This window comes from Anser brachyrhynchus, assembly GCF_964034855.1.
Source record: "Anser brachyrhynchus genome assembly, chromosome: 4".
Taxonomy (NCBI): Eukaryota; Metazoa; Chordata; class Aves; order Anseriformes; family Anatidae; genus Anser; species Anser brachyrhynchus.
This window is the reverse complement of record NC_137698.1, coordinates 2045732-2067823: the sequence shown is the minus strand read 5'-3', so window position 1 is coordinate 2067823 and position 22092 is coordinate 2045732. Positions and strand designations below refer to the sequence as shown.

At 38.7% G+C, this 22092-nt stretch overlaps 1 protein-coding gene across 8 annotated transcripts in view; it reads right to left on the bottom strand.

Moving 5' to 3' along the window:
• LOC308194816 (bifunctional heparan sulfate N-deacetylase/N-sulfotransferase 4) overlaps positions 1–22092 on the bottom strand; it is a 164473-nt gene that overhangs the window by 54733 nt on the left and 87648 nt on the right. For all 8 annotated transcript variants that reach the window (XM_080591231.1, XM_080591234.1, XM_080591229.1 and 5 more), the window contains 2 exons: positions 6114–6201; positions 825–979 (listed from right to left, as the gene is read on the bottom strand). In XM_080591231.1, the coding sequence (XP_080447357.1) occupies positions 825–979; positions 6114–6201 (243 nt within the window). The remainder of the gene's footprint in view (positions 1–824; positions 980–6113; positions 6202–22092) is intronic.

The window sequence follows — 22092 nt, the reverse complement described above, 5'->3', positions numbered from 1 at the left end:
GTGTTGATCTGCTCTTTTGAGTAGCACTGGTTACTTGGCATTCCTGTGCCTTGTCAAAGAAAGACCACAGTGTCTTTTCCAAAGAGAGCATTTACAGACTTTAGCTTTCTTTGTCATGCTGCATAACCCAGTAGAATTACGCTGAATGGACTCTAAATGGTTTCCACATGACCTCGGAGTACAAGCACTCTGAGCTCTGGGCAGTGCTAGAAGGATGGCTCTTGTAAGCTAACAACACAAACAAGCAAAAATGAAACATCATTATCTATAAACACTAGTAACAGGTTAGCTATGTAAAAAGCATATTTTCAAACAGATCATCTAAAAAAAGCACTCTGAAATCCAGCAGCTTCACTTATTTACCTCATTAGCTTCAAGATTTCTCACAAACCATATATAACATTTCACAAAGTTCACTGGAACTTTCTCCCTCACCTCTGAAGATGTTTGCACCAAACTTCAGGAAGCCGATAACCTGTGTATAATCCCCTTCCTAAAGCTCAAAAGGCCAACTGACATCTGCTGAGATTTCACTGCTTCTGTTCCCTATGTTCTTGCAAGGCTGCTTGCTTGATGGGCTGCTTCCTCTCCAGAAAGCCTGTGCCAGCGAAAAAGGCTATGGCAAAATTCAGCCCAAGTTTGAGTCATGGAAGGCTTTTTGGGGCTGGCTTTCCAATCTTGCAGCCTTATTTCTATACCTATGTAAGCATACATACAATATATGCTTAATAAACATTAATATATGCTAAATAAACATTATAACTATGCTTTCCAAGTTATATGTAAAGGTATCCTAGGTGAAACTTCTGGTAACTTTTACTCACTAGTGCAAATTCTTTGTTGAGGATCATCTGCTCCACCAGTGATGACTCATTGTGGAAAAGATGAGGCTGCATGTGACTCCACATATGGGGAAACCACCAAAACTCATCCACAGATCTCAACAGCAGGTCATCACCTTCATCTTCCTCTTCAGTCCCTGCAAAAGAAAAAAAGGAATAGAAAAGTAACAGCAGAAAATGCCCATACTATTATTAATATTATTTGTTTTTCCCCTCAAGACAGAAGCTGCTATAGAACCTGATGTCTTTGGCTCTGATTTCTCACCATGCTATGGACAAGCTCTACCATATCACAGGAGGAATAAGAAATACTATGTGTGCTAGCAGACTCTCTATTCCTGACGCTCTGATAATTGATAGGAATTCTAACAGGAATTTAATTTTAAGGGTGGATTGTTGTTCTATGTAATACACAAGTTTTTAGTTCAGGCTCCCCATGAAGATGAAGGATTGGATGGACTTGTACCCACCTGCCTTGGTCCTGGTGGGTACTGCACAGATGTAGCTGGCCAGGATGGCATTGCAGAGTGCTGTGTACCTGAGTCCTGCTAAAACCCAGTTTCACTTATAGCTACCCCGTAAACCTCAGCAAACTGAAATCTGATCATTTCTGGTAAAATGTGAAAGAAGTTTGCAATAATTTCAAATACGATTAGGTAAAAAACAAGTAACTAATTGCAAAAGGGTTCTACACATTGTTTCCTATGGTTCAGTGTTCCATTATTGCCACATTTAATCTCTAAGTAAAATGAATAAAAATTCCTGTGTTAGTGAAGAGTATCTGCTTCAGGCAGAAGCAAGCATGTGTGGTTATAACAAAGCAAACCTTCCATTTGAGAAATTATACAGTGCTATTTCCACCATCTGCAGCATATGTCTCCAGTGCTTTTTCAAATTGGGAAGGCAAATTTACATTTCACTAACTTCACCCTCAAATTACTGAACGATATTCAGTTTATTGCAGCCTCCTGTCTTGCTCCTTTATCATTTTAATTTAAATACCTTTATTTAGCTCCAAAGAAATAATTGTCAACATCAGTCTACTGAGGCAAACATAGCTTTCTTTTTACAAGCCTTTCAATGTCTGCAAAACTCTTTGGAAGAAAATATTCCATAGATGTCACTGTTTACTTCTGTGGCATGAAGCAGGAACACGTAGAGATGTGCGTGAACTTCAGCTCTTTCTTTTTCACATCTGCAAATGTATTTTGAAGAACGGTGCTACACAAGGAGAGCATTGCTTTGAAACTTTCTCCCAGTGTCACTGAATCAATTTACTCCCCCCTGTAGCACTCTGCAAGTTCTAAGAATGCATAAAGTTGCTCCCATGGATGGGAGTGCTTCTGGAAAAGAGAAAACAACCTTGTTTTCTAGGTAATTCCTTACTGAGAAGAAAGGACCGATGGCTGCCCTGTCTGTTCCATCATGCAAAACTTCTGTATGGTGCATCTGTTGAGTGACTGCTCTCTTGTTTCTTGGGGTATGTGGTTCACTTGCACCCACCCGGGGAAATGTGATCAGAGGGGAGAAACTTAATGTAGGGTTTCAAAACAGGAAGAAGAGAAAAGGGTAAGAGTCTGTGTAGCCATTGAAGAGCTCTTTGGTAACCCAAAGCTAGAAAACTGAAGGTAGGGATGAAGAGAAAAAAAAGTGCATATTTCAAGTATGTAAAGAACTATGATCATTTGACATAAGATTTAGGTCAATGGATAATTTAATATCTTATCGTTGTTTAAAGTAGAGTTTGGATCTTGAAATAAATTATTCTAATATCACATTTTTTCCCTACTAATTTATTTGTGAATTTAGATACAATTCATCAAAATTTGCAATTTATGTTTTTCTTTATTATTATTATATTATTATAGCAAAGATAAAACAAAGTAAAGCATAACGCTTTCAAGTTTCTACAAACAAAAGCCCCCTGTAATGGCAGAACTGGAACAGAAAGGTTTGAAGTTTAACACTTCATGGAGATTTCACTTTTTGGAGTATAATTTTCTTCACAAGCCTTTAAAAAAAAGTTTTTTAATTTTTATAAATTCTTAAGTAGATGTATTTAAAAAATTCAAGGGTTTAATGGAACATTTATTAAGTGCTTATATTGTTTGAATATTTTTCCCAATCCTTTATTCAAAGTACTGAAAGCAAAACAAGGAATTGTGAAGTTTTGATTTCTTGTATAATCAGTATTCTCTGTGTGACTTCCTATCTTAATTTTTATACGAAATCTGAAAATTGCAACAGGTGTACAATCAAGGAGGTGAACATATACCTACTTTGAGAGACAGTATGCACTTTGCAGAGGTAGGTAATAATTCAAAGTTTGATTGCATATAATAAATAATACTACATTTAAAGCTACAACTGTAGCTTAGAGGTCTCTTGAGCTCAAAACTGAAACTAAGTTTGAAGTTGCTATCAATAATCTTAGAAATCTTAAATGCAAATAATGCGAATCCTGAGAACACCTTAATTTCTATTGCCACAGCATAAACAAGAGGAAGATGTTTGCTAAAACAGTATAACCAAGAGGTTCTATTCTTTTTTTTTTTTTTTTCTTTTTTTTGCTATCAGCATCATGTCTACAGTGCTTAGTTTACCTGTGCTACAGAAGAAAACATTGGTGGCATTAAGATGAGGAGCAGTGACGCTAATGTTTCAGTTGTACCGGTATGAAGGCATACCAACTAGGATTGGTATTTGTAGTACAGATGTCAGCAACATCTTTTGATGAAAATGTATAACTGTTTAATCTGCCAACACATTCCCATGCTCATCTCCCTCCTGTAGTTTTAAAATGATCCAAGTTTTGGAAAGGAGAGCAAAATCACACATTAAGGAAGTCAATAAGGCACAGCAATCTCGGTGCGCTAATAAAGCATGTTGAATACCTGATACTAAAAGCCTCTCTGGGTAAACAAGCTACATTTACAGTAATTAAAGAATACCTTTACATGTTTTATTTATAATGAGTCAATAAAGTGTATACTGCATGGAGAATACTTTGGAATCGTTCCGCTAAGCTGATATGACAAAATGCCGCCACTGACTTGTAAATGAAGTGCTCACTTAAAATCTCAGATGCTTCACTGAGTACAGAGAGCAGCGTGTCCCTTAATGGAGGCAATGGCATGCTTCAACTCATTAAGTAGTTTTGTGCTATTTTGGTAAGCCTTGAGATCCTTCAGAGCACACACACACTTGCACATTTGCCTATTTTCTCTCTCTACAGCAGCAGTAAATCTGAAATTGGTCAGTGTTATATCAGCTGGGCAAGCAAACCTGTGGACTGGTAGGAACAGGCTCCACTAAGAAACAGTAATGGCATATGGAAGCGATTGGGACTGACAAAGAAAAAAATCTATGGGAAGGTCAGGGGGTTGATTTGGTAGGAAGGCTGCATATTTTGTGCCAGCCACTGCTCAGGATGTTGTAATATTTGCAATAAATTATCTCCTTTCCCACCTCCTCCCTTCCTTGAATTATCTTTCTCTGTGGTGGACACTGAAAAGACTGATGCCAGCTTTACTCTGTAGATGGCCACAATAGAGCAGCATCCTGCTTTCGTGCTTTAGAGTGGCTCAGAGCCTTGGGCTATTTTTGTTTATTTTGCTGTATTACGTGTATGTCCAATTAATCTCCAGAAGGAATAACTATACAGGCAGGTCAAGATGAAGTGAGCAGAATACTGAAGGTCTGTCTCCGAAGTTGCTCTCTAATCACAGGTCTGCCACTGGCTTGTTATATGACTCCGGGCAAGTAATTCCATCTCTCTCTACCTCTCATTTTTCTCAGACTCTGCAACCTACATCTTTAGTCTGTAAGGTTTCCTGGGCAGCAGTTGCCTAGCATTATGTGTCTGCATGAGGGGAAAACATCCTGGACTTTCAGTGGTGCCTGAGAGCAACAGTGATACAAATAAATAATTTTGGTTTCCTTCTCTCTACTTATCCTTCAAAAGAATATTCATCTGCCCCTCTCCCAGCGTCTTTTGTACTCTTCTAATTCCTAGTGAAATGGAGACATAAGAGGTGGACGAGCTCACCTGGATCGCGTTCAAATACTGGTGAAAAAGGGAGTATTGCTGCACCTACGCTGCAGTGGGAGACATTCACCTGGCTGCCCTATTTTGCAGCTACTTTGTGGCCTGTTAGAGCTTGGACTGCATCATTCTTAGCTTTTAAACTTCTCTCATCTTCTTGCTGCTCCAGTGCCTCCACCTCTCCTCTAAATAAGCTTCTTGGCCTCCCTAGCATCACTCAGGCAAGGAGTGTCATTAGATGTGGCTGAATGTGTTGACAGCTGAGAATTTTGGAGTTGGTCTTCAAAGGTGAGAAGGGTACAGTATGAGGCTTGGAAAGGAGGACAGTAGATGTTTCCATTGCAGTGAGTCTGCAAAAAAAATGTGTCTTTTTTTTTTTTTTTTTTTTTTTTGCCCTGGCAGTACTAGGGAGCAATGTGGCTCAGCAACAGCAGAAGGAAGCCTGAGTGGAGCTGCACCAAAATGCTAGGGAGAAGGTGAAGGGAGAGAGGAGAAAAAAAAAAAAACAAATGGGGGACATTACACTATGGAGAAATGGACCAACAGAGAGAAAGGAGTCATAAATAGGAGATGTAAAAGCACCTAATCTCCACAGAGACATGGTGCTTGTGTGCAACTTTTTATTGCGTGCAGTACAAAGGTAGCAGGGTTTCAATATCCATTTAATACAAATTTCTTTTCATCCTGTTTTCCTTTTTCTTGCAATAAGAATGAATTTCTGAATCGAATGGTTCTACCTTTGTCATCCCTCCCAATTGCAGACTGCTGAGCTAGATTACCTTTAGTCTTAGCAAAATCAAATTTATCCCATTAAAATACTTCTGCCTCTTTAGAGGTTATGAGACATGGTTTTTTCAGTGTTTTATATTTCATCATACCTGCCATAGTGGTAAAACCCTAGTATGTCTTCTCTGCTGTCCTGCATTGTGCAGAATTATGGAGATCTTAGCAGCTCCTTTGCTTCCTTTATAACCCTAAGGTTTACTACCACACGTCTTTCAGAAAAGCACCAATGACATCTACATATTCCTAAGAACCTCATCCATAGCCTACCATTGTTCCAGTGGGCAGTGAATGAGACCCTGGATGCTAAAATACTGGAGCACATATTGCCAACTGCTCCACTGAGTTACTGTTTTATTTAAAAAGGGCATGTTTAAAGCTAGGTTTAAAATCCTGTCACCTATTTATCTGTAGCTACCTGAGAGCATGAAGTTCCTTCTTACCTGTGTGGTAAAATTTTCCTGAAAATCCAAGGTTGAAGGTAAAATTTGCAACCTGAGTGCGCAGTAAATTTTGAGTCTCTAGTAAAGCCTGAAATAAATAAGAAATTAACATGCATTTAGAAAAATGAATATTAATTTTTTGTATGCCTCATTTTAAAAATTGTGTCCAGCTGAGGAGATACAACAAAGAAGATCTTATTAAATGTTTCACATTTTATTTTAGGGTCATTCTTATTTTTTCCCTTCCTTCCTTCCTTCCTTCCTTCCTAGACTATTACAGTTAGCCTAATTTTCTGCATCAGAGTTTGATGATCTAGCAATGCTAGTAGTAGTATCTAAGTACTGAAGTACATGATGGTTTTATAACATGGACAAAGATACTACATGTTATTTGCAATGATCTATGGCAGGACTTGAATCCAGCCAATTGAGAGTCTGCAATATACTAAATCTCTAAGTCACACTTATTTTGGGTTATTAATGAGGCTTGATAAAATGTGCTTAAACTACAAAGTAAAATTAGGAATACTGCTTGCCATCCAGATGTGGAGGCATTAGGATTTACTTACCTGCAGAAACATTTTTGATTGTTTCTTAAGACCTAATTCAGGATTAAGTGTAAAACTCCAATTTTAACCTATGGTAGAAGTAATGTCCATTTTTCTCATGTCTGAAATTAAATCCCTGATTATTTTTATTCTCTTCACGGAAAAGATAAGACTAGTCTAAACAAAACAGAGGAAAAGGTCTTCATCACCTACCCAGTTTTTCATGGACATATTTCCAACCAACAGAGAAAAAGATAGTGGTTCAGTCTGCATGAGCTATCTACCTCTATTGTTAGATTGTCAGCTCTGAACTGCTTCTAAAGATAGTCCTTACTGCTCAGATGTCTGCTTTGAATCACCAGCCCACATAATCTGGACATGCTACATATGCAAGATGGATAGTGCATTTATCTCCCTATTGGTCTTGCCAATGTTGAATGGGTTATAAGCTCTATTTTCATCAATTTTCCATGTCTCCATTATTTGGCTCTTGAGAACTTTTCCCATTATCTATTAATAACATTTCTATTGATTGAATGTTCATGTTCTTGCACAGTTCAAAGACAAAGTGAATGCAGTGGTTTACACACAGTCCAAGTCCACCTAATGTTTCCTTTCATTTGAAAAGATTACATTTAATATGTTCATTAGGAATTTCACTTAACATTACAGGAAAATAGCATCATTTTTTTGCTCAACCTACTGGTATAAGGAAAGAAAGAAAGGAAGAAAGAGAAGAGAAGAGAAGAGAAGAGAAGAGAAGAGAAGAGAAGAGAAGAGAAGAGAAGAGAAGAGAAGAGAAGAGAAGAGAAGAGAAGAGAAGAGAAGAGAAGAGAAAAAAGAAAAGAAAAAAGAAAAGAAAAAAGAAAAGAAAAAAGAAAAGAAAAGGGAAAGGAAAAGAATGGAAGGAAGAAAGAAAGAAAAAGAAAGAAAGAAAGAAAAAAAGAAAAAAGAAAGAAAGAAAAGGAAGGAAAGAAAGGAAGAAAGTCAGAAAAGAACGAACAAGTGACTTGTGACCAAAAGTATAGTCAGTCCACTGTAAATGGTGAATCAGCAGGTTAAGAGGCTAATCTGCAGCTAGGTGGCCTATACAATGTTAATCCAGACTGGAGCTAAACAAAACAGGTCTGTGGTGGCACAATTTCTCATATTTCCTTTGCACTGCAGCTACTGTCAGCATTCGTTGTAGGCCATTAACTTCCTAAAAGTACTGACCACATGCTAATACAATGTACACATAGACACCATGCATGTTGGAATACAAGTCTCCTTGAAATCTTCATTTGCTAACAATTACCTTCTGGAATGGCATCATTTGGGTGCCAGGCAGCTCAGGAGTGTAATATAAAAGATAGCCAGAAAGTGGCCTTCCTTCCTTGTTTGTTTGTTTGTTTAAATAGAAACATTTATTGGGTGTTAAGGAAGATGTAAAACAACAGTGGTTATCAGCGATAGCTGCATACATTGGTAAAGGAAATGATAAAGCAATCTAATGACGGTAAGTTGTATGCTTGAGCATTGCATATTAAGATAGTGGTATGGTTTCCAGCTTGTATTGCAAGGTATTTAATAAATTGATTATTTCACTCCTGTGACAATTTCACATGTCACTCTATCTGCATGCTACATAACAACTAAATAGTCACCAAAACATAAAACCTTGGACATTTACACCACTGCTGGTTAAAACATTGAGGAAAATCCCCAGCTGATAAAAACTGGCACTAAACTGACAACATTAAGGTCATAAGCATAGAATCTGAGTCATTATATTTTAGAACATAATTTTCCAAGCTATGTAGAGCATTTTATATATGCTGAGAAAGACTGATGGGCTAAGCAAAATCAATTCAATTTTCCTTTGAAGAAAGATCACCTTGAGAAATTATCATTGCTTAACATATAGAAAGTATGTGAAACAAACATCATATCACTTTATTTTTTCTCTCCAATTTCCCTCACACTCACGTCTCAATAAGATCACAAAACTGGTAGATAGGCAGAAGCCTTCCATCCCAGCGAGGTCTCATTAAAAACACAGAGTTAGGATTAAGATGTAAATCCTGTAACCTGCAGTGTGTCAAGAATTTTTCTCTGTCTAAAGGGCAAACCTGTCACTCAGACTGGATTTGGCTTGCTCCTGAAGTCTTGGTTTTATTGCAATTTCCATATACGCATATTAACTTAGATGATATGTGGCTAAACTTCATTTTCATGACCTCACCCCATTTTAATTCTAAGAAGATATTGTCAACTGAGTCCAAACATTTTGTCACTGCTTGCCTGTCTGTAGAGAAGGGGAAATTTCTTCCATATCCTTAATACCAAAACCAGTACCCATTTAGGTAATTAGGGTCTATCATGCCTATTTTAATTAATGTATATTTTCAAACAATATTGCTAGTTACTGACACACCACTCTCACTGGTAATTTTCTAGAGTAAATAATGAAAGCTTTGTCTCCTGCAGGTACAGCCCTGAACAGCACACAGCATAGAAAAGTGCTGTGGCTGGAAAAGAGCAGGCAACTTTCTTTCCTAAGCCTTCTTGCACATTCATAGGTTGTTTGTTTGTCTGCTTGTTTGCCTGTTTGTTTGTAATGCTGAAGCAAGGCTAGCTGTTGCGTGGGCAGGAACGGCGTCTCTGGGGTTCCTGGATGGTGCAGCCTGGAGGATCTGTGTGTCCCTGCCATCCGGTGCTAGAAACCTTTCCGGGACTCGAGATGTAGAAGATTGTATTCTAAATGCACTTACAGAAGGGTTTTGCAGGATGTAGAAGGATTATTGAATTTTAACAGCTGGAAATCACACCCAAGACCAGGTGCAAATACAGCTATTCACACACTGCCTGGGTCCTGCCATGCCACCCCCGGCTCCCCTTGGCAGCCCTCCTTCCCCAGAGGCTCACCCGTCCCCATCCCTGTCCCCTCATGTGGTGATCTTGGGACTCTGACAATTTTTTTGGGGGGAGAAGGGAGATTCATAGAGAGGAATGTGGGAAAAAAAGCATGACAAATCTTATCTTGTAGAGAAGATTTTGCCTGGATATTTCCATTTCCCACAGTATTTACTTCTTATCTGCCAATATACATCTTTTCCTCAGAGTCAGTGGGATTATTCCCTCTGCTCCAAGTACTGGGGTTTAAAAGAGTTGTAAGTAGAGGATGGCTATTTGCTTGTGAAAATGCAATTAGCGTTTTGCCATTGAATGCATAGAGTTGCATTAAATCAATAGCTGTAACTCACCATTGCTGTTTTGCTGAACAGTTAAATTAACCATGGTAAATAATTACCATTTCCCAAGAAAAGAACCACAGAGCATGTTTGCACATGGACGAGCTGGTATGTCTCAGTCCCAGGTTAAGCAAATAGCTTTTTTTTTTTTTTTTTTTCCTCAAGTATTCCAAGTTGTTCTTTCAAATACAAAAACTTAATTGCCAGGAATCTCTCAAAACTTGTGGCTTTCATTTTATTAATTGATTCTTTGCTTTGTCAATAAGGCTTCTCTCTGTGACATCTACAAGATACAGTTTCTTCTTTATATTGCATTTACATTCAGCAGTATCTTACATTAATCCATATAATTACCTTTTGTAGATTTGAAGTTGTCGTGTCTTTATTCTTCATAATTGGTGTATCTATTAAGCAGAAGTGATATTTTCCTGCTATGTCCTTGTTAATTATAACTCTCTCCTTCATTTACATAATAAACTTTTTGGGGCGATTTCTGCAGTAACATTTCATGGCTAATAGGAAGCAATTTGCTTTCCTTTATTAAGTACATTAAAACTTCATGCCCCAGACATCATTGACTGTAAACATTTGATTCTGCTCAAATTTAATGCACCAAGGCATTTTGCTCTGCCATATTAGGTTTATTTATGTGCTATGTTCTGGATTGTTAGCTGCTAATGAGACTTCAGCTCTTATTGCTCTAAGGCCTGAACACTAACCTCATTTTAATGAGTTCATTATTTGCTGCCTTCTGAATGGAAGACAACAAATTTTCCTTTTAATTAAAGGTCAAAACACCTCTGGCTAAGGAAAGTGAAGAGGTTATCAAATCCTTAGAGAAGGTAAAAGAATGACTTTTTCTGATTTTGATGCCAAGCATGGGCAGGCCAGGCTGAGGTAGAAGGTGTTTCTTGGGGGACCAGAACTCCAAATCTAACTAAGCTAAGTGATAACAACACTAAAGCACGGTAGCGAGTGTTCCAAGACATGGAAAAAAAAAAAAAGAAAAAAAAAAGTAAAAAAAAGTAATCCAAAGTAATTACAGAGGCTTTACTCCTAACCCAAAGATCTGTGGATCAATACTACTGCGAGAACATAAGCCCTTGTTGCATGTGTGATGATTTATAGGGTGCGGAGGACAGATGCCATATTAATTGAGCCAACAAAATCTAATCTCATACTTGTTATTGGGGAAAGTGAGGCAAATGTAGTCAGTGCTGGGGGCTGTTTATAGTGAGACAGATATGTGCAACTCTGCATATGTGTGTGCATATGCAGGTAAAGGGATAGGTGAACCCCTTCTTGGAAAACACGGGGTGGAAATTTTAGTGAAACCAAATAATGGATTAATTAAAAGAATTAAGATGCAGCCCTTAACCTTTGTCTAGCATTTTACACCCAGTCACCACTCTACAGGTGCACCTCTTTTTTGTGAAGTTGCTCACCCCACAGCTAGTGGTGTTAGGGATATGAAGAGCATTTGTTAAGGAAGAGACTAGTGTCTGTGTGAACAGCTGGTGAAAACCTAAAATTTGTTTTTGGAAGAAAATCCTAACATTTTGTGAAACAGACATTGTTTAGGATGAAACCTAAAATAGTCAAAATGTCCTTATATCAACTCTAAACATATTTTCCACTAAAATGAACCAAAATTCCTTACTTTTGTAGATGTTTCAGGGCCCCTCCCAGAAATTGCTGAAGGTGTCTGAGAACGTCAGGAGAAGCGTAGGATGGGCCCAAGATTTGCATTAGCCCACTGGGTAGTAGGAAGCCCAACATATCATTAAGGGTCCTGGGCGTGCAAGTGGCCTTCCAGAGACAGTATAATGAATGTGTTTTTTTTAAACCAGCAAAACTCAAGATCTTAGAAACTGGAGTTCCCACCTCTATGGCAGGGATTTCTGTAGTCAGGGTCCCCATCCTGTGGAGCACTCCACTAACTTGAGCTGTGGAGGAGTCTAATCCCAAATTACTACAAAGCCTTTCCACAATGTGGAGGATGGATGAGAAAGGATGTAGTACTTCCCACAGTTTGGAATGAGATCAAGTGAAGAAGGGAGAGTTAGGTATTTCTGCTTTTCAATGTATCTATAATTTGCTGTCATCCTGAATTGTTTCATTTCCCCAGAACCATTCTGGGAAGCACTTCTGATGTGGGAGGATGTGCCAGTGGCAGGCATCCCAGGACTACATGGCCGAGGTTGCGTTGCCCCATCGCCTTCTGAAGGATATGACTGAGAATCTTGTCAAAAATGGGCCAACTTTCCATTACTCAAAGTCATCATTCATTTGGGAATGGAATCTAGTGCTGGGTAGTAGTGCCACTGCTGCGGTTTTTTCTCTCTTTCGTGTGTGTGGGCATAAGATATATATATGCTGCCTATATATACATTATTATTTATTTGTATATACTGCAGATACAAAATATATGCAAATATGTAAGTGTAGATATTATGTTAGAGTAAATCTTCCTACGTATGTTGTTTATATACACTTTTTAGTAATAGTGTTTTAGTCTGGGACAGATTGCCCAGAGAGTCTGGGGAATTTCTGTCCTTTGAGATACAAAAATCAGGCATGGGCAAGACCCTGCATGGACTGATCTATCTTTCAAGTTACCTCTTCTTTGAGCAGGGGTTTAGAATAAATCACCTCCATAAATCGCTTCCGTCCCAAATTATTTTAAGATTCGATGAAGCTTTCCCCTGTATTTTTCACTTCAAGACAGTTTTCTAAAGGTTCTTTGGTAGATACTTGTTATTAATACCAAGAAGTCTTTTAATGCATTTATACATTTTTGTTCCTAACATCTGTCTTTAATGCTTTTGCAGTTATACAGCTCTGAGTTTCATTCCCAAGCTGTTCTGTGCAGCAATTTGCTGGTGGTCTGTGGAAAGTTGGAGGACTACAAAGTAGTAGTTTTGCTTTCCAGCTGTAGATGTGTAGAAAAAAAAGAAAGAAAGAAAGAAAGAAAGAAAGAAAGCAAAGCAGCATTTCTTTCCACTGGAAGCAGATGTTCTCAGGATGGGATGTTTGATTGCCTCTTCCTGCTCTTGTTTCCTCCCTGAAATCTATGCTAAGAAAACATCTGACAGTGCCCGAGGTAGTTTTGGCAATCTTCAAAGCCAATGCAATCTTCATAGCACTACTATGAGATTGTAAATCCCAGTAACCATCATAAGGCTAGTGGAAGTAGCTAGTCACTATTTTTCTGATAGAAAAACTGAATTTAAAAGAGGTGATGAGCAGCCTAACTTCACTGACAGCGTCAGTGCAAGAGCAGGATTCTGGGTTCTTCAGTTTTATCTTTTTGGTTTGGAGCACAAATTTCTGCTGTAAAGGGGACAATCTAATCAACTGTATCTGCACTTATTAAAACACAACACAGTGATGCATTTATAATCCCAGTAAAGTGTTCACTGATTTCTGTGTGCTGAGGATTTCAGCCCACTTCACAGGTTTTTAACAGAATTTTAATAGAAAATTAATTAATGCTATAGTGTAGAGATTATAAAGAATTTACATTATTGACTTGTCAGATCTTAAAAGGAGTATACGGGTTAAAGTTAGTCAAATCCTTACTGGGATTTTAAAATCACTCATACTATTTACCCTGTGCCAAAACTGATTTGAACAGATGTTAACCAGGCCTAGATCAATGGGCAACTCTCAACCCTCACAGACCCTTTCCCTTTCCCTTTCCCTTTCCTTTCCTCAAAGACTTTCTTTTCTTTTATGACATTTTTTATATAATGTGACATACAAATTATGTAATTCCAACTACCTGGTTAAGACCACTCACCACTCCTAACAAGGTGAGCCAAGCTTCAGCCATTGCCCTGTGTTAGTGAGACGGGACTTCTTTCTTTTTTTTCATATTTATTTCTGTGAAGTACTATGCTAATCTATAGTGCTATATAAATAATTAATAGGAAGGGCTCTGATGATGCTGAACACAGCCAGCTCTGTCTGCAGATCTATTTTTTATTATAGAGCTATTACTTGAGTCTGTTCAGCATTTCCCTAGAGTAGCTGTCTTAGTGTGAGGTCTGGGAGGATATGTGGGTTTATTTGAAGCAAGAAAAAAGTCATGTTTTGCACTTATATGTAATATGTTTATTGCAAACAGAAGAATTTGTTTTTCCTTTTTTGAGTGCAATGCCCAATTTGATCTGCTTCTGCTACTATTTCATTACTCTGTCCCAAAGTCAGAAAGCAATCAGGAGTCTAATTGCATTTCATTCAGCACAGAGGACTGCATCTGTTCCAGTAAAGGTTCAGCTAGTTTCAGCTGAATGAGATGAATGGGGTGATATTGCACCAAATTGACCAGCTACTTGTGGCTATCTGCCTAATAACATTGCTTGAGAATTCAGAAAGCAGCTTTTGGTTAGGTGATCTAGAAATGATGATGCCATGGAAGTGTCAATTCAAAATGAAGAGCATTAATGAAAAGTGGGGTTTGTTTTAACCAGGACCATATTGGTGAGTTAATGCAGTTCCTTCCAGCTCTCCAGCAGGACCTGGCTGAGGAAGATCGAAGGGATTAGGCATGGGGACCAGCTGCAGGTGCTGTAGGAGCAGGGCATGGCTGCAGGCATTACCTATTGCCAGTGATTACTGTCCTGTGTTGGTGTTATCTGCAGAAAAGATTTACAGACTATTTGGGAAATCACTGAGGGTCTCTAACATAAATCATTACTGATGCTGAAGGATTTTTTAGCAATACTAATCAGGTCTGCTGACAAATCTTAGAAGGAGAAAATCCAGCCTGTGCCCAAACCAAGAGTGGGTATTCTCTGTGGTCATAGGGATGGGGCAGCCTCCTGGCACTAGCCCTGCTGCAGACAAAGATCCCTCCTTGCAGGTTGCATGCGATAGCCTGTGGCACTTTCAGCTGTGCAGTACAGGGCTTGAGAGCTTATTTCTTATCAGTTCTAATTTTTCAAAAGCTTAAGCATTTTCATCAAAAGAAATCTCTTGCAGGAAGGCCGTTCAGACTTGGAATCAGGAGAAGGTAATCTGCCAGCTGTAGATGAAGGATTTTTGACTCAGTTTCTAAAACAGCATGATAGGAATGCTTGCTTTAGTTTATATAGTTCTCCTATCTTCTCCCAGGCCACCTGCCCATTAAAAGGAAAACTGTGGTAGGTATTTCTGAACAGCCAGGTACAATTGTCTTGCTAGGGCATGGCCCTTCTGCTGTGTTTGTAATGTGACAGCAATATCAACACTAGCAACATTGCAACTGCTTGTTTATCATTTGAACCAGAATTTAATGGCTGTAGCAATAGCTCTTTTTTTTTTTTTTTGAAGAAACTGTTGAATCCGTGTGACATCCATCAACATTTCCTCCTCCTGTTGATGCAGGCCACACCGTAAAATACACCAAAACGACTGCTTTCTCCATTATAACTCTTTTTTTTCAATCTGTTCAGCTGCAATAGTGTGGTTGTCCGCAAGTAGAGTCAGTAAAGGCAGCCCTTAGATGAGATGCGGTAGTCAGAAGGATAGGCTGAGCGTGCGGCTTTCTCTGCTGGTTCCTTTTCCCTCGGACATAAGGGTCTGCGTGTCTTGTGGATGGATCTACCATCTAGCTTTGATTGATCAAAAAAAAAAAAATTGAACGGGAAACCATCTCAAAGCTTTAAGGGGACAACATCAAAATTAAAATAGTATGTTAATAAAATATTCATGTTCAGTGATCTGTATTGCAGCAAACTGTATCGGTGTCAGTCATTGTGCTGCACATCACTAACAGTAAAACACAGAGACTGTTATTTACAATTTCATCTCAAGTAATGGTTAGGCCATGCCAAAAAACCAAACCAAACCAACAACAACAACCAAAGTCTCCCCATCTTTGTCACAATACAAATACAGAGTAACGGGTAAGTAACATTAACAACTGCATTTACTTTTAATTGTATGTGTTAGCTTTCACTTGTTTCTTGGTTGTTCGGAATTGCTTCTTTATTAAAAAACAAAAACAACACAAAACCCAACCAAAACCAACAACAACAACAAAGACTTGTTGTTGGGCACTTGGTTTTAAAATATTTAAGAGCTGGAATAATGGAGACCACCTTATTTGTCTTCTTTAATTTATGGATTTGGATGTACTGAGGTTTAATCAGAGTGGTTTTTTGCTCCTTTACTGCCATTGGAAATCATTTTCTGGGGTAACCTTGTCATAAAAATAAAAATTCCTTCAAATTCTAATTACGGACATTTATCTCTAAATTCTGAACTCCCACCTCCTATCTCAAATTTATACTTTAAATTTACTGCTTAAAACCAAACTGATGTAGACGCTTTGTGGTGGAATTATTATTTTTTAACACACATTTAATCATAAGAGAGATTGGAACAGAGGTGATATATTCAAAATTCAGGTCTGTCCTTCAGTTTTCAGAATGGGTGTGTTCGTGTGGTGATGGATATAATCAGTGGCTTCCAAGGGGGTGCCTTCATATGTTTAAATCAAGGCTTCTAAAACTTTCTGTCTGGGGGGGGTAACAAGGAAACCATAGCAGCTAGTAATTTTTCTGTTCCTGCTGTCAGTGGTAAAAAATGGCAATGTCCAAAATATCCAAATGTAGAAGGACAGAGCAGAATCATGGCTCTCTTGGGCACCTTTTGTCTGTGACAAGATATTTATAAAATCATATTCTCAGCATGCAGAACTTTTCAGTTTCATTGCCTTTCTCATCATTCGTTGCTGTTTTTCCCCTATAACCTCTTCTGAAGTAGGTAACTGGAATTTCAAATTGTCCACTTGCTCCTGCTGTCCTTTCACATTGCTTCTCGCACCTATACACCAGCTGTGTCTCTCACTTCCTATCTTTTCCCCTTTGCAAGCCTTTCTATTGCCACCCCACTCTGTAAAAATCAGAAACCAGGGAGTCTAAATCCATAGGATACCGAAGAGCACCAGTTTCAGCACAGAGCGGCTGCCGGGCAGGCACAGCACTTTTGCCAGCAGCTACAAATGCCCCAGTCCCTGTGGACTCCATAAACACAGAGGTGGTCCCAGAAACTTTGGAGATAGGTGGGAGCAAGACGATAGATGGCAGTCATTGTCCCTTCCCAATCTAGCCTTGCCCATCTATTTCACTGTGCTGTTCTTGGGGAGAGGAAGATGGAACCTGAACAGGTAGAAGAAGTCATGCTTGCTTGTACTGTAAGTAAGACCATATATTTCAGCAAAGTGATAATATTGTGTTCTGGTATTCTTTTTGGGCAAAGTAAATAACGCCTTAAAATTGGGGAAGTAGTATCTAAACATTTTGCAATATTTCTTGACAGAGATACAAGTGAAATCCATGTACCACACAGTCTCCTTTGCATTTTCTTCCAATGATCTAGTAAAGCTTCTATTTTAAGCAAACCCCATATTAGAGTTAATCAACATGCTAGTTTTATAGGTCCCCTTTTATCTTCAGTTGTTTGGAGTTAAACATCTGGATGCAGTATGTAGAAAATGTAGCTGTGCTACAACTGGATTCCCTGCAATGGAGTAGTCTCACACAAATCTGTGTTAATGCCACATTTTCTTTATTCTCTAACAAAAAGAAGGCTCACTAGGAAATTCCTCTCAACCAGCCTTCCCTGGCAGGGCTGTGGAGACTTCTGTGCCTTCATTGGTCATTCTGAGAAATGCAGTTCACAAAATCTTGACAGGCAAGGATGTGCTTTAAGAATCACAAGGATTAAGTGTTGCTTCTTAATGCTTCTGAGATGTTTCCTACTTCTCTAGCAGAGCTTAACTTTTTTGACCCTTCTGTCTTCTTCATGATGCTATCTTGCATTATCGAGGGAGCTCACTTCAGTGTTTGATTGTGTTTCTTAACAGGAACTGGAAGTTTCTGTAAAATGGAAAGGGAATTGCATGGCAAATGTTTTTGCTTTAAACCACACTCATTTGTTTAACCAGAGGTCAGACTCTTGCTGCCCCCTCCATGTCCTACAGGTTTCAAACTTAGAGTAGAGGGAAATTAAGTCTGTTTTGTCTTTGAAGATGGCTTCAAAGACAACTCCAATCCATAAAATCCTCCAGCTTAACATTGCTTTATTATCTTTCCCAGTACTTGAAGGCAGCACAGTAGGTTGTCCAGCGAAGGAAGCTGAAAGATTCAATGCAAAATGGCAATGCCCATTTTTTGCCCATAAGTTTGCTAATCTTCTTTTTTTCCTCTCACATTCTGGTAATGTTATTCTACTCACTTCTCTCAAATGGTTACATCAAAGGGCAATATGTTCTCCAATAAAATCAAGCCGGATCATCAAATGAGACTGACAAATTTGAAATGAGCCATTTCAGAGGTTCCAGTAGGTTACTTCATCATAAAAGCAAGTAATTTTAGGTAAAATGGAGAACAAATCTCTATAAACTAATAGCTAGAGTAAATGCATCAGGTCATAGATGTACAGTTAAAGAGTATTATCACGCCATTTCCAAAAGGAGAAAAATCGTACCCAGAGCAAAAACTCAAGTACTGCCCTTTTTCAGATCAGACTTGATTGGAGATTTGGAAAAAAGCCTCATTTTATTGAGAAATTCAAGTGGTATCAGGTAATTGTCTCAGAGTATGAAGAATTTTCTTAGCACTTCTAGTGATCCCTGAGGAAGGAATCTTCTGCTAACAGCAAGCCTTTCCCTCTGGCTGCAAAACCAAAGGCAGATCCAGGGACAGCAGACAGGTCCAGGTTTCCGGTGGTTTTTGCAGGTGAAGTTGGATACCCAAGGTCCTGGATGAGATCCTATGCCCTGTGATATTTAGGATGTCACACCAAATTATCCCAGCAGCCCCCCATGCCTTCCCAGTTTAACCTCATGTAGGTGCTTGTGGCAAGCTGGCCCATCCCAAGCTCCCTGAGCTAGGGACAGATCCCGTCTGGCTTTCGGGGTTCTGAAGGTGACCCTGAGCAAGGGCAGCGGCTGTTGGTGGGAGGTCTGGCAGGGAATTTCAGCCACCTGAGAGCAGAAGAGGATTTGGATGAATTTCCTAGTGTCTGATGGAGCTCATCCCTTTCTAGGTACTGCTAAATCATTCTTGACAGGGATGACTTATCCCCAGGGCTCCTAAATCTGCTTCTGACAAGCAACCTTTTTTGCTGTTGGAATGCATTGGATTTCCCCAAGCATTGTGCATTTTTGAAATATTTCCTGTTAGAAAGGTATGCTTGTTCTCTGTTTGAGCTCTTCAGTCCTTGCTTTGCTAAATTACACAGGAAGAATAGTATGCTATGCCGTAAGTACACAAAGTGAATTATTTGGAAGGAAGAGCAAACATTTCTAGCAAGCATGTTTTAATCAGAGGTTGTTTATTGATGTCTTTTACTATATGTTTTCTTGGCTGTGGGAAGAGGTCTATATTTGAATTGGAAAATAATTTTGAAATTTCTTATTGTTTTCCCCAACTTTTCATTTGCAAGGGAACTTATTCCTATGTTATATATATCCTTCAACAGGTCATAATTTTTGGTGAAAGATTCAGACCGTATGCTAGAAGGAGAGTATGTCTTCCAAGCATAATAATGTCTGATGACAATGATAATATAGTGAACATCTCTGTTGCTAGAGTTTGTTATCCTTTCATAAGTCTTACTATATATATATATATTTCTATTTTCACATAAGTGAGAACATCAGCTGTCAGTCTTCATGGTGAATAAGTTTCTAACACTTAGGAACAGTGAAGAAAGCTCACCAGAATATTAAGTACTTGCATAGTAAGTATTATTTCAGAAAACAAAAGATACACAGAAAGGACAGGGTTTTTGTTTGTTTGTTTGTCTTTTTTTTAAAAATATTCCTATTTCAGAGCCATTCTCATACACTTAGGCGGTAGGATGAAAGTGGCATTACTGAGCCAGTTACCTTTTAAATCTTGTTGCTTTTAATCTTAGTCATTATAGGTAGCACTTTTCTCTCTAAATATTCCCATTGAAAACTGTGTAGCTACTTGCAGTGTAAAATATGAATCCATGCAACTTAGGTTCATTAAACTGAGAAAAATATGTTCAGTAAAGTATATACCTTTTAATTATAGGTGTTAACACTAAATTTCCACTCATTTCTGGAGAGGTTCTATTACTCTCCTAGCTGTGGGGGAGTGCCATAATTTTATTTTATATGGGAATAGCTGCTTAAAAATCATAAATACTGGATTGTTCTGATAGGTTTCATTTGGCTAATGCTCTTCTACCCAAATGGGATTGTTTGACAAAGTGTACTTTCAACTACTGAAACAATTTACAACTGTGAGATGAGAAATAGCTGAAAGATAGGTGGTATTTTTCCATTGTGTAATATCTTCCTTATTCTAAGCTCTTCTATGGGCTCTACACTCCCCCTTCTTTGCCCCCCCCCCCCCCCCCCCCTTTCTCCTCTCCTGGTGCTCAGCATGACAAAGCCTTTGCTTTTTGAGGCCATAGGTCCAGCAAACAGTCAGTGAAATCAGTAAAACCAGAATATGTCTATGTAAGGAGTATTGGCTGTTTTGTCATCAGCTTAACGGCAGAAAAGTATTAGAAGATTGGTTTTAATTTAATTAGAAGGCTGAGACTTTTCTAGCCTTTTTGTGTGCATTTGTGTCTGTATATATCATGGTGAGCTGTAGCTTTTTCACATTCACAAGCTTAACACTGGCATTGCACAGAATATTGTCCGATACAACAGTAGACGAAAGAAAGGATAAGTAGTTATGAAAGTACATGATTCAGCCAAAATTTTCCCCCAACACATTTATCCACTTAAATGGTTTCAAGCGATTTTACTCCAGCCTGCTGAGCACTAAAAGGGTGTTCAAACAGCACTACACTGTCCTCTTGTACCCTTATGTCAACAGATTGACTTTTTATTGACTTTGGAGAATGCCCTCTGCAACATACAGGGGCTTGTTGGCTGTGCCCACTCCCCACAACGTAAACCATAACAGTAACAGTAAAACAGTAATAAACTCCCCTTTCTAAAGACAGTTTCTTTTTTCCCTATGGCTTAGTGTGCTATAATATCAACTATCAACACACAAGGGAGCAAAAGGGAATTTTCTCTTACCCTTTACAAAATCTCAGAAGAAGAGAGAAAGGGTAGCTTGCGTGTAGGTAATTTTACAACCTCGACTCAGCCAAGATCTCTGGAAATTTCTAAACTTCCCTCCAGCATCTTATTACATTTGTGAAGTCAATGTGTGTATCGTCGACTCAAAATGTTGCCTTATATTAGGTAAACAAATCACTACGTGTCACTAGTCCAAGGCTTTGCCTCTTATTCCTCATCTTAGAAATGGACCTGCTGCCTGAAGGTGGAGAGTAAAGCCCCTCCAGTCTTTAACAGACCGGCTCCGTAACAACCTACCTCATGATATTTACAACAGTGATGGGTAGCTTTTATTTCCCGATAATGTACTGGCACCATGTTCCCAGTTAGAAGAGAAATAATAGTGAAAGCATATGGGAAACCTTACTCCCTTTCCTAATAACAAATACAGTGGAATTACACTTTATAATACCACAGACATATTTGTTTATGATACACATAAATCTTGGGCTATGTTACTAGGAAGACACATGCAGAGCTTTTATATTAAAGAATTCACATTCTGCGGCTAAACCTATTTTTGAAAAAAGAAATCTGCTTTTATTATTAACCATGTAGAGTATAGCTTCAGTACCACATATGTCTGGAGCTTCATTAAACATCCTAAATTAATAATTGTATAGAGTATTTAATCTATATTAATTATAGATAAATATAGATTAGGTCTTATGGATTCATGCATAGTCCATTCATTTCCAAATATTTGTGATAATTTGTTGACAAATCTACAGTGAAGATTATTACAAAGGAGATCTTCAGCCTCCCCTAGGGATTCTATGCTACAGGAAGCCCTGATCCAGGGTCTGCTTTGATCCTCATCCCTTGAGCCTCTCTCCCATATTCTTCTTTTCTTTACCAGGCTGCTTTTCCCCTGGTAAAACCTGCTCCCCTTACGATCCTACAGCCCCTTTTTCATCTGTGATTCCCGCATTTCTCTCATCCTTGTACATTCACAGCAATAAACCAGGCAGAGGCAGTAGGTCTGGCTTGTCTTCTGGATGTAGAGTTATTTGATGCTTGCTTACAGCTAGCAGAGAGGGGGAGAGTGGAGCACTCGGGCACCCCTGGGGTGGCCAGCTGGGACCACCCGGCCC